The sequence below is a fragment of the Emydura macquarii genome, unplaced genomic scaffold (genome assembly GCF_026122565.2).
Source record: "Emydura macquarii macquarii isolate MOO-44397 ecotype Brisbane River unplaced genomic scaffold, CSIRO-AGI_Emac_v2 contig_2199, whole genome shotgun sequence".
Taxonomy (NCBI): Eukaryota; Metazoa; Chordata; order Testudines; family Chelidae; genus Emydura; species Emydura macquarii.
This window is the reverse complement of record NW_027132336.1, coordinates 2,710,858-2,728,883: the sequence shown is the minus strand read 5'-3', so window position 1 is coordinate 2,728,883 and position 18,026 is coordinate 2,710,858. Positions and strand designations below refer to the sequence as shown.

Below are 18,026 nucleotides of genomic sequence, written 5' to 3'. Positions count from 1 at the left end.
CTGTTTAAATGCAAACACTCAATTTTGCTCTTTGGATATTGATATGGCTTTAAGAAAAATACTTGAAGGAAAAATAAAACACATTCCTTGAGTTCTCAAATCTTTGATGAAAAGTAAATGCTTTTTAAAAATAAGAATTGTATGAAATGTCCATTTTAAAATCATAGTCTACTATTTACCACTACACAGAATTTCATAGAATCATAGAATATTAGAGTTGGAAGGGACCTCAGGAGGTCATCTAGTCCAACCCCCTGCTCAAAGCAGGACTAACCTCAGCTATATCATCCCAGCCAGGGCTTTGTCAAGCCTCAGCTTAAAAACCTCTAAAGATGGAGATTCCACCACCTCTCTAGGTAACCCAGTCCAGTGCTTCACCACTCTCCTAGTGAAAAACATTTTCCTAATGTCCAACCTAGACCTCCCCCCCTGCAACTTGAGACTGTTGCTCCTTGTTCTGTTATCTTCCACCACCGAGAACAGCCTAGCCCCATCCTTCCTGAAACCGCCTTTCAGGTAGTTAAAGGCCGCTATCATATCCCCTCTCATTCTTCTCTTCTGCAGACTAAACAAGCCCAGTTCCCTTAGCCTCTCCTCATAAGACCTGTGCTCCAGCCCCCTAATCATTTTGGTTGCCCTCCGCTGCACTCTCTCAAACTTGTCCACATCCTTTTTGTAGTGGGGGGGCCCAAAACTGGACACAGTATTCTAAATGCGGCCTCACCAATGCCGAATACAGGGGAATAATCACTTTCCGCGACCTGCTGGCGATGCCCCTCCTAATGCAGCCCAATATGCTATTAGCCTTCTTGACAACCAGGGCACACTGCTGACTCATATCCAGCTTTTTATCCACTGTTACCCCCAGCTCCTTTTCTGCAGAGCTGCTGCCTAGCTTGTCGGTCCCCAGTCTATAGCTGTGCATGGGATTCTTCCTTCCTGTCTTAGCTCACTGTTCTTGATATACCAGCAGATCTTACAGTTAACACCATAAAGTACAATCTTGGAAGGCTCAGGGCCTCTTTTCAGAAGTCTGAGTGCAAAATTGTATGCACAAAAATATGTGCCATATGGGGTGCTTCCCAAGGAGAGCAATGGGAGCAAAAAACCTAGCTGGCTTCAAAACTGAAATTGGTAAATTTATGGAGGGGATGATATGATGGGACAGCCTAATTTGGCAATTAACTGATCTTTGACTACTAGTGGTAAATATGCCAATGGTCTGTGATGGGACGTTTGATGGGGTGGGATCTGAGTTGCACAGATAATTTTTTCTTAGGTGTCTGGCTGATGAGTCCTGCCCACATGCTCAGGATTTAGCTGATCACCATATTTGGGGTCAGGAAGGAATTTTCTCCATGGGCAGATTGGCAGAGACCCTGGTGGGGTTTCGTCTTCTTCTGCAGCATGGGGCACAGGTCACTTGCTTGTGGATTCTCTGTACCTTGAAGACTTTAAACCATGATTTGAGGACTTCAATAACTTAGTCATAGGTTAGGGGTCTATTATAGGAGTGGATGGGTAAGATTCTGTGGTCTGTGTTGTGCAGGAGGCCAGACTAGATGATCATATTGGTCCCTTCTGACCTTAAAGTTTATGAGTTATCAGAATGTATTAAAAACCAATCTTCCTCCAAGTTTACATTCTAGAACCTCACATTTGTAATCAGCTTAGCAAGAGGTCCTTTTACCCCATTGGCTTCAACAGGGCTCTGGTCCAATTTAAAAGTCATTCTGTACAGAGTAGATTAAAGCAAGATTTAGGAAAATTTTTATGTAAAGAAGGGGAGAGTAAAGGGAAAATAGCAGTACAGGAAATGTTCACCCTATGCATAATTCCCACTTCATGGTTTCTTGACCTAAATATCTGCCCCTCCCCCTTGTTTTTCTCATTTGATTTCTGCATTTCCTCTGCTATTTCTTTCCTTATTTTGACTTAACAATTTTTTTGCTATTTTAATTTCTTCTAATGTCATTCTTATAAATTTCCTCTTTCAATGTTTAACCTTTGTTTAGGATGTAGTTATAGTAACTGAATGTACAAATGGCAGTAAAAAGTCTAACTGGTCACATGCATATACAGTGTATCAACTGCAGTAAACGAACACAAATTCCTTTCTAAAACTATCTGCACTTCTGAAAATCTGGCTTTGTAGTTAAGAGTAGTTATATAAGTCAAGAATGGACTGGACTAAATAAGAAAACTTTATCCCTAATTTCAGATATAGTTCTAGAAAGACCCTGGAGAATCTTCAGTCTTGTGTTAAGCATCTTTCTCAGAGATGATGACAAAGCTTAACTTGTATAGAGTGAAAATCTATTTCAAAGTGTCTTTTCTTAGCAGGTGGAGCTTATATAAGCCATTTAGCATTCCTCTGGGTGAACTTTAGCAGCTGGGACAGTAAGTGCTAAATAAAAGTAAAGGAACACAATGTTAACAGGACAGACAGAATAAAGGATTTACTTTGCATTTACTTCCACATTAAATTATTTACTTCTATTCCCTTGCTAGTTTTCCAAAAAGCATACGTTTTGTTGCAGATCTTTATTACATTGATCAATTTTTCCTTACTTTTTCTACCTACTTAAATTTGCATTATCAGTGGATTTCAGTTAAATGTGCTCAAGCATCCAGTTATATTAAAGCCTGCAGTTGTAACTGTATGGAAGATTCATGCATTGATTTCACTCCCACCTCCCCAATTTAGATGTGTATTGACAGAAGTACTGACTTAAAAAACCCTGATTCGCAACAGTAGGTTGTAAATTTAATATTCCTGAATTTTGCATAGAAAAACAAAGGTACCCTTGACATGGAAAATTATAAGAAGAGGAGTAGTGCCTTGATGTAAATCATGAATACTTGGAATAAGTTTTAGGTTCAGAAAGGCTAAGGATATAGGCAGAATTTTAATTCTGTGAGGCTGAATATGTACAAGGATGAATGATCATAGATAAATAGATCTATATGAATGCAAAATGTCTTGTTGGCATTAAATACAGTAGTAAAACACAGGCTTAATATAAACCTAGCTTAACTCTAACCTACATCTCTCTCAAAACAAGTGGTTGGAAAACCAAATGACCTTCAGATGAAAATATTCTGTTTGGCCATGCGTCACTGGTTCTTTTCAATCTTTTAGCATGAGTTCTTTTAAAAAATGTTTCCTTTTAGCCTATGTCAATGACTTTGTACTATAGCGTATGTGGTATTACAGTGGAAAAGTGGAGAAACCTAATTGGTTTTTCCATTTCAACAGAATAAAAATCAAGAGGGAATAGTACTTGGGAAGCAAATTTATATTAAGTGCACTTGCTGGAAACTTATATTTGTTCTGTAAAACTATATTGAGTACTGATAGCACAGTAGTGTTTGGCAAGTGTAATTTGTAGTGTGCAAATTATACAGAAAATATCTTTTGATCTTGTAGAGTTCAGAGTATAGTCTCACAATTGATTTTTTAATACCAGTTTCTCTTAATTCCAAAATAAAAAACTGCTTTTCAGAAGTGATTTTTGAGCTCAAATGATGGTTGCATCTGCTGTAAAAGAGCTCACAATCCTCCCTTTCTCAATGCTCTGTTTCTGTAAGTGTTACATACAGCTTGGTCCTCTCCTCCAGCTACCTCCTGAATCCTTAAGAAAAGGAGACAAAGGACTGGGATGCTTTCATTTAGTTGGTGCAGTCCTAAAGGAGCAGCTGCTCCCTTCTGTGTGGCAATCTCTCAGTTTAGCTTGTTTGGTCCACATGAGTAGAGTGTATCCAGTCCCTGCTTTCAAGCTGGAAGTGGATGAAAGGATTGCTGAAAACTGGATCTGAAAAAAGTGAGGCTTTTTAGGAGTGTAGATGGGAGAGATCCATTAGAATTTTACTTCACTGGCATTTTTCTTTAAGGTGGTAGGTAAAGCACAGAGCTCCACTTATGCTGCTATCCCTTACCTCCATGTCCTGGTCTGTTCTTAAAAATTTAGGCTATTTTTCTCAGGAGTGTGAAAAATTCAGACCCCTTAGAGATTAGTTAAGTTGTTTTAAGCTCTGCTATTGATACCTTTAACTCAATGGAAGAGTTATTCCATCACCCTAACTACCCCCTTCTCTGTGGGTGGATTTACCACAGTGCCAGAAAAACCTCTTCCAGTGCTGTAGCAAATGTCTACACTATAGTGCTCCAGCCAAGTAGTTGCTGCTGGGCCATACAGCTGCAGTGTAGACATATCCCCAATGTGTATGTACCTTAAGCCTTGTGTGTATGCATATGCTCCCAATTTAGCTAAATGGGCTGAGTGAACTAGAGGTGCCTATGCTGGGGGTTAAGTTGATCTAATCAGAGCTCAGGACACAAAATTGTTTACAGCCCTGACCAAAATGGTTCGGTCAACTTAAGTTTTAGAGGTACACCAGACCTTAGTTGGCTTTACCTTACACCCTTCTGAGGGTGTCTTAGACTAATGTGAACAAATTCCACTTCAGTTCTGAATGGGAGTGGGCATGTGTGGGTTTAATGTGCATTCACTTCATGCCTAGGTTGTTAATTCCCCTTACATTTCTGAGCACCCCAGAGCAGCCAAGATCTTGGGGCTGAAGCCCCTGTAGCACCAGTGGTACAAGGGTTGGAGGCAGACATGTCTTTTCTGTGCCTTGTCCTCAGAGAGCTAAGGCCTGCTGCCCCTTGGCAAACTCTGTGGCGAAGGTTCCTCAGGGGCCTGCTCTACGTGAGCACATCTGCTCTGTACTCCAGAGGCTCCGCTGGAGCCTGCTGGGCGTAGGACGGTGCAGGCCGTGAGGTGCGAGAGCCTGAGAGAATTAAATCCACATCCCGACACCGACAGAGGGGCCCAAGCTTGACAGGAACACGAGGGGCACTAGGACCCTACAGCCTCCTGCACTAGAGGGTGCAGCTGGGAAAGGGGTGACGGGCGGGGCAGAGGCGAGGGGGAGGGGCGAAGGGAGCGCGGACGAATTTGTGTTTCCTCAACCAAGCTTGTGCTTGTCCGAACGGTGATACTGCCCCCAGGCCTCCACCCCCGCTAGTGGTGATTGGGAAATCGGGAAGGGGGCGGAGCCCGTGCCCTGTTCCTCCTTCCTGATTGGTGGATGTCGTTGCCTCTCTTTAGTTTTCTACCCCCCTCCCGCGGGTACGCCGGGTCAGTTGCCTGGCTGCGTGGGGAACTTAGCTCTCGGCCGGGCGGGGCCGGGGAGCCGTAGCGAGCGGGATGATGGGAGGTTTCCAAGATGGCGGTGAGGCGGTCTCGGCGTGATCGTCGTGGCCCCCTGCAGCGTCTCCTCCATTCATTGCAGTAGCGAACGGCGGCCCGGGGACCCCGACGGCGGCTGGGACTGTGTCGCGGCGGCTCCGGCGCTGCAAGCGGGGAGTCTCTTGGGCCCCGGGAGCGGGCAACCTGTGCGCGGAGAGGGGAGAGGCTCTCGGCTGCTGGGCGCTGTAAACGGGGAGGCGGCTCCGGGTCCGGGTCCGAGCGAGCGGCTCAGGCGCTGTGAGGAGAAGAGGGCAGGGGGTAGTCCGCTCCCCGGGCGCGGCGGTCGACTGGCCCCCTACCGTGCTCGGTGCGGGCTGAGCGGACATGGCCACCATGGAGAAGCTGATGAAGGCCTTCGAGTCCCTCCGCTCCTTTCAGCACCAGCAGGGACCGCCTGCCATCCCCGAGGAGCCGCTCCAGAGAGCGTGAGTGTCCGGCTGAGGGGCGGCGAGGCTGGGTCTGCAGCGAAAACTGGGGGGGGGGGGGGAGGAAGGGGACTGAGAGCTTCTGAGAACCTGCTGGCCTCGAGAGGCTGCCGTGGGAAGGGACGCCCGTGGGGGCCCTGCCACGGGTGGGGTGGATGGGCCCCTGCTGCTGTCTTGAGCTAACGGCTGCTTGAAGGCGGTTTCCAGGGCACTGGGTTTCACTTAAAGGCCCTTCCTTCGCAAGGTCCTTTCTCACGAGAAGGAAAAGCGTTAACCTGCTCCGCAGTGAGCGAGGATCGCTCCCCGGAGTGATGCGGTTTCGTCTCCGGGCCGCCGCTGCTGCCTGCGAACCCTCGTGACAGCCAGAGAGTCTCTCGCACACCCTGCTAGGATGATGGTAATCCACGTGTGTGCCAGCAAAGCAAGGCCGGTGTTCTGCTCTCAGCCAGACCTTTCTCACTGGAAGAAGATCTGTTAATAAAGTGTCTGGTCTGATAACTGTCTGCGTATCCATCTATAAAATACGGGAAGCTTTCCCCTCCCCCCCCCCCAAAAAAAAAAAAAAAGAAAAAGAAAAAAAGAAAAACGATGAGAAACAAACTTTTGTATGTAATTGCTTTTTTTTGTTGAAACAGCAGTACAGTTAAAGAGCAGACACATTATTATAGTACTTATGATATATATATAGTGAAACTTAAGCTATGACCCATCTATAGTAGTCAGCTATCTCTTGGACACAAACTTACAATATATTCTCAGTTTCTAAAACTGCTTTGTGTGATATTTAAAGATGAATCTCTATTAAAGAGCTACTTGTTTTGGGACCCTGAGTTGATGATGATGAGCTTCACTGTCCTTAATCTTGTTTAGTAAGGATTTGTGATGCTGAGAGCTAGGAAGGACTGGTATAGAGGAATGAATAACTTTAAAACAGCTTGCATTTTTTGTTTTCCTTAAATATTATCAAATGCATTTGAGAAATATGCAGGAAAAATTTCAGGGGTGGTTCTCCCTCAGGAACTTATTTCTCTTTGATCAGATCACCTGTCTCTTGGATGTGGTTACTATAAGAGTCTTCATCATGACTATTCTGGGCTCTAACTATAATGCTGTGGTGGAGGATGAGGACAAGGAGCTGTTCAGTGCCACAGTGCTGTAGCAGCCCATCATTGTCATTATCTCCTGTGATGGTTTTGCAGCAGGTGGAGAAGGCCCAGATTAAAATCTCAATTATCTAAATGCACAACGTTTTGTTCTTCCTGATTCTCAGAGCATTAGGGAGAACAGAAGAGCTGTGGGTTAAGTGATTTCTGACTTGTGTGCAGTGGTGTTGTAGCTGTGTTGGTCCCAGAATATTAGAGAGACAAAGGGGGTGAGATAATATCTTTTATTGAACCAATTTATGTTCTGTCTAGAAAACAGTATTACCTCATCCACCTTGTTTCTCTGATTTCTGACTTGCCAAAAGTCCCTGAACTGCTAGGAGGAAGTCTGCAGTCCTAGCCTACACCCTGATGTGGGACACCAGGTAAACTATCATCTCTCTTATTTGGAGAGAGTTGTAGTAAATGATGCCAGCCCATTTTCCAGGGAAGAGTCTGAAGAAGCTAGCCCATCCCCCTGCCCTGAGGCATCTTGTCCCTAGCTGCCTTCTCATGGGGCATTTGCCTGATCCCAGAATTTGTGTATCTCTTGTGCACGGTGCTTCTTGCTATCTAGAGAGTAGATTGAGAGTTGCTTTTACCATTGAATAACACTGTCCAGAAAACTTTAACATATCTAGTTAAGTTTCTCCACAGAGACGACTAATAAGATAGCTTCTTCTAATGGTAGCTTTTTTACAAAAGACCTGTTAAAGTAGTGACTACAAATGCCCACACGCGGATATTAAAATATGATGGTAAGGGTTTGAATTTACATTTGTAAAATAAGAACATTGAAAATTCAGGCTTCTGATCTAACCTTATTGACTCTGCTGTGTTTTTAAAAATAGGTTTTATGGTATGCATAGTAATTGGTTAGATAGTTTCTGGGGGCACCAAAACAAATGCAGTTGCAAAACTAAAGCACATTAAGGCCATGTAGGATGTGGTGATAGTCTTTGTTTGTTTTAAATGCTTTTATGAATTAAATCATACTTATACTTGTAATATTTTGAGCTTGACCTAAGAATACAATAATTTAGAAACTACAGAGAAAAAATATCTCTTGTTCAGTGTGTTTACTTTGCATTTGACAGAACTTGTGTATGGTTTCTTCCATTGCCTCCGCTCTACAGCTGGTTAATTTCCTCAATTGTTTCTTTTACACAACAGGGAAGAGCAAATCACTTACAAATAGGAAAATGTGGTAAAACTACAAAGTGGCAGAGGGAATTGGGCATGTGTGGTGGAGGAAGAATGGTTTTGTGGTGAAGATCCTGGAACACTTGGGCTTAGAAGGTGTCTTGTGTAACTCTACACAAATCATCTCCTATTCCTGTCTCTTTCCATTTGTAAAATGGGAATAGTACTTCTTTATCTGCCAGGTGCTCTAAGATAAGTTCATTGAGGAGAATTCACAGTGGAGATAACATCATAGAAAAACCTATCAACAAAATAAATAGCATTCTAAACTATTTTTTCATTCTTAAAAAAAAAAAAAAAATCTAGTTGCCATTACAAATGTCTGTTTTTCAAGCCCTTCCTTTTTATCCTATTCAGTTACTAGAATCTCGCACAATTTTCCCTTTGAGTTTTCAAAAGTACCTAAATGGCTTAGGAGTTTGATTTAAGAACCAGTTGACTTTAATGGGGCTTAGATTGTAAATCACATAAGTGATTTTGAGAATTTTAACATGCTGTCTTAATAGTGATCCGAAATGGAGATTTTGACAGTAGTCATTAAAGATCCCATGACACTTTTCCAAGAGTTACTCATAATCCTTTTGGCCAAACTTCAACTTGATAACCAAACTACACAGAATGAGTAATGACATTTTTCATTATTTTCTGTCTTAAACTATTATGCAGTGTTATTTGCTCTTAAACTGCTGCTTTTTTAATTCCCCATGGTTGCATTTAAGTGTGTATATTTGTTGGAGGGAGACTTGAAATGATTTATGTAAATGTGTAAGATGTTTTAGGATTCTTAAGGATGAAAGGTGCTTTCAAAATAAGATTTTATTATTAATCCTCTTTATTTACTCTTTCCTCAAAAATCCTCAAACCTTGGGTTGAGAGAAATGTGAGGAACTTCATCCCAAAAGGGAAGATTTTTGAGAAATGTGAAAACAATGGATTAACTATTTCAGCCTATGTTTGTGGGAAACTGGATGTCACTAACTGACAAGAAATAGGTAGCTGAGTGTCACTGGAGGAACTAATTGTTACAGATTGGTTTAGAGACCTGCTGTCAACTTTAAAATCTAATCAAGGTAAAAATAGTTTTTAGGTACTATCTGCTTCTACCAGTTTTTGTCATTCTCCATTCACAACTTCTCTTCAAAATGTGTTCCTCTTTTCTGCTGCGTGAAAGATATGCAAAAATAAAAAGGGAAGTCATATGGGGACAAACTAATTGTTGTTAAATGCATAAAGTAAATAAAGCAAAATATTGTCTTTCTAATTGTCTAGTTCTAGCAGTCTTAAGTGTTGCTTTTAAATCAGTAGGCTAAACATTTTCAGATGTTTTGAAGTTGGTGTTCCTTTAAAATAGTGATAATTACATGCAACTTGTCTCTTTTTTGCATTTCTCAAATAGGTATTTAACATAATGTCAAACTTTTGTACTTTCACCTATTGGGGATTAATATTAACACCATATGCAAATAACTTCCCTGCTCTGCCCCACCCTCACAAAGGGGTGTCATTAGGGCTGTCACAGAAAACCTAACTTTGAATTTCCTGACCTGAATATCTAAAATCTCAACATAACCATTGCATCAGTATAGCTTATTACATTTAATATAGCTTCTCTTTTTCAATGGGGGTTTTAAGTGTTGTATTGTGATTTATTTCTGTACATCTTAGTGATGAGGCAATTATACCTTAATGCAAAAAGACAAATTAGTATTCTGAAAATGAGAGCTTGTTCTTTGTGTGTGTTTTATCTTTTAGCCTTGTTTGTGATTTATATGAAAATCTACCAACATCATATATGATTGGATGAGGAAGTAAGATGAATCTGGCTTTTGGATTACAATTTTATAGTGTTTTTCTTGTTTGTAGTCTGTGCTTTCTCATTTTGATTGTCATATTGCACTGCAAAAATATACTTACATAGATGTACAAAATGAAGTATATTTTATCTGTTTTGCTGAGGCTTTCTATCTAGACTTGCTTTCCAAATACTTAATCAACCAATATTAGTTTGCCTGAACTTTTTCTTATTTGCTCAAAATATAGTTGTGTAATGTATGATCAGTGCATATCGCTTATAAAGCAGGTACAGAAAACTATCAAGTCAGTGTCGCCTACTAGTTAGGAACACTGGACTGTGAGAGTCAGGAACTCAGGTTTCTAATTTTGACTCTATAGCTAACTTTTTGTGGGACTTTGTTTCCACTGCACTCCTTGTCCGTCTTGTCTCTTTAGATTGTAAGCTCTTTTGTCTCTATGTTTTTGTACAGTGCCTAGAACAATGGGGTCTCAGTCTTGGTTGGGGCCTTTAAATGCTAGTGTAATATAAATAGTAGTAATTAGAAAATACAAGTATTATATGCACATTGAATCTAAGGTGGTGGAAAAATCTCCATTTAACAGCAAACTCCTGAGCTGCTGTTTTCAAAAGTGAAAATAAGGTTAATTGATTTGTTTTTGTTTCTGGGAAACATAAAGGAAGAGGAAGGTGATATCTGCTATATGAGCTATATTTAAACTACTTGGTATCTCACTTGACTAATTCTATGCCTTTCATTTGCAGAAAAAAGCAAACCTATTCATTACAGTGATAATTTACACCATGTTTATCATGAGAGCCATTTTTTTCCTATTTTGAAATAGAATATTAATTTGAATGGGAGTACCCAGTTATGCATCTGCCAAATGTTTAATGAAGATGTGAGAGAGAATTTAAAACACTGGTGGTATTTAGCTATGACACTCTTGTTACAATACCTAGCGTTTTGAGCAGGCCAGTATAATATATATCTAGGGCTTCCAAATGTTAGTCACATGGTAACAACTCTTTCCATAACAGTGAAAGGGTTAAAGATATCTTGCTTAAGATTCTTTTCCCATTTTGTGTATACACAACTTGTTTTGTGACTTTGTAAAGAGTAATATATGATCTTTTTTAAAACCCTGAAACTTTCAAGTATCTTGCAAACTTAATACTGTCCAACATTGGCTGCATAACGTACAAAATGGTAACATCCACCTTTCAGAGGCTGTAGGAAGATACAAAAGCTTGACTACAGCTAGGTGAAAAATACTTAGAAATTGTACCATGGAACAAAATAGGGGGTTGTTTAAACATAATTTGATAATACTGAGTGTAACGTGGTGTCACAATGGTGTAATGGCCAACGAATGTCATATATCCTTTTAATTACAGAACTAGAAATGTGGTGGTACTAGGAGGTTTGAAGTGAGATAACATTTGACTCAGTCTTTAGGCTGGCTTCTGACACAGATTAGCCTTTTGTATAAATGCATTGTTAAGTAGCACACTCCTTTTATTACACTTACTGAGTGGATAAAACTGGCTTGGGTAATGAGAACAGATGTTGTTATAGTGAAGCCCCAAATAGGGCCTTCAGAAGGCCCTACTAGAATACAAATAATCTGAAACCAATTCAAGATGGTGAAGGTGAATAGGTAAGTACTTACTGGTATTAGTACTGATACCTGGCTTACAGTTGAAACACATTGTGTATGTGTAAGGAACTGAAATCTATTGATTCAGTATTTTTGCTGTCCTAGTAAGTTTTGAATCAGGATCATGGATACATATAGTACAGTGAATTGTAATAGGAAAATGGAATAATGATAGCAAGGACAAAAGTGATATATATATATATATATAGAGAATACATGTTTGAGTTGTACAATACAAAATGAAATGAACTTAACATTTCACATCAGCAAATACAAGAGTAGAGATATAAGGAGACCAAGAAATTGGTTTTACTTCCATCCTTTCTATATCCAGCATATTTGGGAGAAAACAGTTCATTGCCGTATCTTGTCATGACACATCCATCACCTAATGTCTGCAGTACAGCACACTCTTTTGTTCTAAGATCTTGAGGCATCCTTGGGTTGCCAGCTCTGTAGACATGGTCTGTACTCAAGGTCTGCGGACTGTGACCCTAATTATCTAGGAGCTAGAGAGAACTGACCAGCTTTCTTGAGATTGGATCATCCAGCAAATATTTTGGGGAATAAAGAGCTTGGGGAAGAACCTCAAGAGGCAGAAAGGGGAGCAGAAGGTTGAAGCTCTTGGCAATATTTAAATGCTTATGCTTCTGCCCTATTACCAATCAGTGTTGATAGCTGTTTTTTTGCTCTTTTCCTTCATACTTGCTGATATCTGCTAAGTTGCTAGTCTTGGTGGCAACTGGCTGGTAACTTCAGTTTTATATTCAGTTTTCTAGAATGTAGTCATGTCGCTAGCTAAATCTGGGGAACAAGATCCCATTTCACAAAACTGGTTTTTGAATATTCACGTTATTCTGAATACTCTTAAATCCCTAAAGTGGGCATGCCATTGCACAACATGTGAACTCTAGCAGGTGCATTTAGTGATATTAGTGGTTAAAAGGCCTAAAGGAATAAAATAGCCCCACCAGGTGTTAAGATATATTCCCTACGGTAATGAAAAGAAATGCAAAAAATAGCATTTGTAGAGTCTGCCTGCCCACACCTGTGTAATATACTGTTTAGTTGTATATGCTGTTTGACAAAATGCATAAAGGATGATTTTTTGGTTCAAAAATTATTGTAAACTTACCCGCAGTCCACTAGCTGTCGGAGTTTGCATTATGTAAAATGAAAGCTTAAAAGGTACATGAACAACCTTGCACACATGAAACTTCACATATACTACACTTTGCAAATTTTGCAGTTTTATAGTTTTACTAAAACTTGTTGCGAACAAGGGAGAATACTGATCATTTCATAGTTGTCTTTGCTGATAATTGAAAGTGTTGATTAAACCCCCTTTAAAAAAAAATCCCTGATTATTCCTTTATTACATCTTGAAGGGTTAGGCTATGCAACAAATTTTGAAGTGATTATTTTAATTTTAATTTTTACAGTTTAAGCAATGCTTTACCCCTGTTGGGAATGGATTAGGAATAATTAAATATGCTGAGATAAAAGGGGGATGGGATGGTTTAGGTGACCCATTTCAATTAGATATCATCAAGACATACGTTTGCTATAGTGTTAGACTTGCTCTAAAAAATTGGAATAACTTGATGTTCCATCAGAGGCTTTGTGTGGGCCGGCAAGGGGGGGAAAAAACCAAACCTTTGTCCTCTAAGCATCTCATCCTTCTCCTCCCTTGTCCTTGTGGGCTTGAGGAAGTGGCTCTGTGATTGATTGGTTGGATTGAAAGGGATAGCATAATCTTATTGGCTCCTGTGCACCAAGGGAACTGTGAAGGGGACATACCCTCACTCTGGTGGAGAGGAGACTAGCTCTTCTGGGCCTGTTCAGCACTAACAAGGCACACCTGCAAGGCTTGTTCTACCTGGAGGAGTTAGGGAAGCTTAAAAAGGGAAAACTTTCTACAGGCATAGACAGTGAACAGGAGGGTTGCTACACCTCTTTGCTGACAATAGAGACAGGTCAGCCGAGAAGGAGACAATTGCAGGCCTCACTGCTTCCAAAGCTTCATGGACCATCAGCAAAGCAGTATGCCCCAAGAGAAGGGGCTGGAGGTTGACCCCACAAAGGGACAATAAACCCTCTTGGAGCAAGTTCAAGGAGCTGAATCCAGAAAGACTGCCTCAGACAGAGGCCATTTTTTCCTTTGCTTTCACTCAGGTTCCTCTCTCTCTCATGAGAGAGGACCATTCTTGTGTCTGTTTTACTCAGAGAACCCCATATCTGCTACGAACTGGGGGGAAAGACCATGTAAATAACTTGCAGTGATCTTGGGAGGACACTTAGAGGGAGCCCCTGCCTCTGCACAGGGACTTTATAAATCTGTCTGCCTACTTGGGATTCCCATTCTGTGCTGGCAAGCTTCCCTCCTCCCGCAAGTAGGACCTTGCTGTGGGCATCATACTAGTAGTCTGTTGTAGCTGGGAAGGAATTTTTCCCTCACTATCAGATTGGTTTTGGCAGTATTTTTTTGTCTTTATCTCAGGCCCTGGTAGATAAATTATATTGTAAAATTTATTTTGTCACAGCTTAGTAGGTGCCCAGTGCAGGTTATCAAGGAACCAGCCCATATTGAATGATTAACTAGAAATGAGATTAGAAGGAATTTCCTTTAAAAAAAAAAAAAAAAAAGGGGGGGGGGGCCAGAAATGGGGGGGAGGAATGTGATTGGGGGTTCTAATGACTAGTATGCTGAGGAGACAATCCTCTCTTCCCCAGCCCTCTAATCTTTGTAGAAGGGCAGGGTGAAGGGGTCCCAGCAATGGGGTTGAGCCCAGGTTAATGGCATGGGGAGTTGATGCTAGCTCTGCATCAGGTGGTAAGGATTACAAAAGAAGGATGGCCTGCACTGAATAAATTATTGCTGATAGTTGACAGATGTTACTAAAAGTTGTGAACTAGTTAACCCACATTCCTGGTGTCTTGTCTGTTCTCTGGTGTCTGGAACACTTGACACTGCTCTTCTCAGTTTTTGGCAGTGTGGTGTTGCTGCCAACCGTTGGCTATGCTGCAATTATATACATTCTCAATACATGCAGAATGAAATGGAGTACTTCAGTTTGCATTAAAGATGTGTGGTTGTTAGGACACTTATCTTTTCACCTTTGAAGTATGAATTAAAATCTTACAGGCTGTAAGTGAAAATGAATTGTTTGGTCTTATCTAATTCATGTCTGACAAAATGACTGCCCAATTGGCAGTTTCGGCAGAGGCCAGGTCAGAATAGTCAGCTATTTTAACTTCTGGCTCCACCTGTCCTGGAAATGTTAGCAGTCCTCAAACTGTGGTCTATGGCTCACTAGCCTAGAGAGCTGGCAGGTCACATGATGCTGGATATCAATGTTTTAGCTGCTAAACAGAATTACAAGGCAGCTGAAAATGAATAAAAACTATCATAATGTAACTTTCTCATGTAAACAATTACTGTAGGTGATTACACATGGGAGACAATCTCATAAGATGTAGCTCCTGCTATGAGAAAAGAAAAAAGTCCGAGGAAATCTTTTTTTAGAGGCAACATGCTCAGGCCCATTAGGGCATGGATTATTCTCCATTTTGCAGGAGTTCCATCTCATGCCATTTCTGGAGTTGAGGTCTCAGGGAAGTAATAGTGTGCAAACATCTAGATATCTGGCCAGTTGGGGGCTACTGAAATGCATCTATTTATATCTTGTAACTTTAAAAGAAAATCCATAAAAATACCTTAACATGCCATCTAATTGTCCCTATAGCTAATCTGTGTAACCATGGGGTTCTGTTACTGTCCGCTTTGCTTCTTGAACCCCATTCCCTCTAGGTTCATGACCAAAGGCTTAAATTATCTCTTAAAATGTGTATGTGCCGCACTCAGCACTGAGGTCCTGATACTGCTTGGGCTTTTTAGGTACTATCACAATAGAAAAAAGTAATTAAAGCAGTATTGTGCCTCATCTTCTTATCTTCCCGAAGTTCTGATGTGGTAGGATGATTTCTACTTTCTTCAGGTGCAGTATGGTTGATTTTAATACCACTTATGGGCTTCAGTGGGAGTTCTGATCTGCTTCCTTTGCTATAGTTGATGCTAGCTGTGAGGCATGTCTGTAAGAGTGCTATGTTTTAAAGCAGAGATAAATTGAGGATAAAGTGGCAAGGAGAGAGAGGAAGGGGAATCAGTCTTTGGGGCTGTTATAAATGAATACGGTAATGTTGGCAAATAAAATAGCTGTTTGTGTATCTGTCAGATGTGATTTACAGTAAGGAATGCAATATTATTGTTGTCATACCACACAAATTAACAGTGATTGATTTGAAATGTTTGGATTTATTCAAAGTACGTTCTCTTTTTTTTTTTTTTTTTTTTTTTTAAATTTTTAGAAAGAAAGAACTTTCAACTACCAAGAAAGATCGAGTGAATCACTGCCTGACAATATGTGAAAACATAGTTGCTCAGTCTCTAAGGTAATAAAACTTTCTTTTTGAAATCATTTTTTTAATGTATGTAAAGTTACTCTGGAGTATTTTATGACTTTCTCATTTTAATCAATCTTTAATTTTAAATGTTGAATATACTTTTTTAAACAGGACTCTCAAGATAAGGGCTTGAAAAATTTACTAGACATAGACTCTCTGGAGGACCAAACCCATTATCCAAAGATTGTTATGACACTTGCCATCTTGTATCTCTTTTCTCACCTTCATGGCCATTGTAAGAGCAACAATTTCCCCTTATTATATCCCTCCTTGAACTTCCATCCTTTGTCTCATTCTCCCAATAAATTTGTCTGTCTCAGCTGCATTTCATAGCATTCTCAAGGAAGAGTGTGAAAGTGACATGGTTCTTGACAATTTCATTGGTTCATATCCAGTTGTGTATAGCAATATTTACTTAGATTGTAAACTGTTTGGAGAATACCCTTTCTTTAGGGTCCTACCATAGTGACCCCCTGATTGGGGCCTCAAGGCTCTTCCACAATGTAAGTATTATTAATAATATATTAGTACTGGAATTGAGTAGGGACTTGTCTTTTTGATTCTGCTGTTGCTTGGCAGAAGTAAGTAAGTAGTGGGAGCACTGAAACTGTCTGTTTGCAGCCTTAAAAGACAACAGTGCTTCAGTTTACTTTTGTTTCCTATTTAGTGATTTCACTTTTTAAGATGAAAGCTTAAGCTTTGCAGAAATTGGCTTAGGTGCCCACACCTGTCATGGAAAGATTCCCGCTTGCCACTGGCAAGTGAATTGTTCAAATCTTGCTCATAATAACTTGTCTTACTAGTACTAATGCTTATTTCAAAACCTACTTTAAAAATAAAAAAACCAAAGCAAAGATTTTAAAAAATGGCTAATGATTTAAACGTATCCAATACAAGACCTGTTAAAGGGGCCCGATTTTCAGAGTTTGGGTGCTTATGACCATCTCAGTCAGGTCCATTTCAAATTGTCTCACATTGGGCATCCAAAATTAGTAGTTGCTCTGAAAAATCTTGGCCCAAATATATACTTGTTCACCGTTCACTCTTTGTATTACCGACGCTCAGAGGGAAACTATACTTTGGGCCAGATCCGGCATGTGGTTCCAGTGGCAGGATTTGGGCCTTAGTTTGTAGTTGTTGTTGACAAAACTATGGGCAAAGTAAACCTAGCACAGTAGGATCCTGGTCCATAGCTAGAGCTCATAGATGATATGGTATTAACATCCATGAAAATCTTTTTAGTGACTTTAAAAAAAGTTTCATGTAAATATTTTTGTTCATATTAATTATTTTAGCAACTTTAAGTTTTGGTCCTAAACTATTTGATGGGACCCGTATATATTATACAGTAAGTTAGGTTGAAATAAGTTTTATTTTTGAAACATTATCTTGTAAAAATATGGAATATTGATCAAAAGTATAGTTTTCAACTTAAAGGATTACATTTTAAATATGAATTTGGCAAATACATAAAAACTTCTGTGTAATTTTTCCCCTGTATTTCTGTTGCTTACAAAATTGGGCTAAAATTGTTTACTACAAGTTAATGTTCATTTAATAATTATTTAGTAGAGAAGGCAGAGTTTAGTCTGCTCTGAGCTTTAAATGCTGTATAGGTTTTTCTTTGAATTACCAACTCTTGTTTCTTTGCCCTTCTGACTATTAATTTGATACGTTATCTTCCCTCAGAAAGACGGGGGATTGATGAATATCTGCTTGTCAGCTAATGCTGTTGCCACTATTGGTAAAATAATCGTAGTCATTGCTGAACAATTGACAAATCCCAAAGGAAATATTTTTGTCTACATGAGACACATCTACAACTTTTTACCATAATATTTGAGCAGCTCACAATCTTTTGTTTTAATGTGGTTATTCCTACAACATTTGTGTGAGGATGTTTCTGAGAACATTTCTGTTCTCCCCATTTTACAAAGGGGGAACTGAGGCTTGAGTGACTTACCCCAAGTTACCTAGGCAGTCTGTGGCAGAGCAAAGAAAAGAATCAGGTCTGCCATGTCCCAGGCAAATGCCCTAATCAATGGGTTGTCCTTTCTCTCACATTTTTTGTGACTTATACACTG

General features: G+C 40.1%; 1 protein-coding gene across 5 annotated transcripts in view; it reads left to right on the top strand.

The window, feature by feature from the left end:
• Positions 1–4,962: 4,962 nt before the first annotated feature.
• HTT (huntingtin) overlaps positions 4,963–18,026 on the top strand; it is a 199,443-nt gene continuing 186,379 nt past the window's right edge. For all 5 annotated transcript variants that reach the window (XR_010921863.1, XR_010921864.1, XM_067558891.1 and 2 more), the window contains exons 1-2: positions 4,963–5,680; positions 15,847–15,930. Coding sequence is in view for 3 of the 5 variants with exons in the window: in XM_067558891.1 (XP_067414992.1) it covers positions 5,580–5,680; positions 15,847–15,930 (185 nt within the window). In the remaining 2 variants the exon portion in view is untranslated. The remainder of the gene's footprint in view (positions 5,681–15,846; positions 15,931–18,026) is intronic.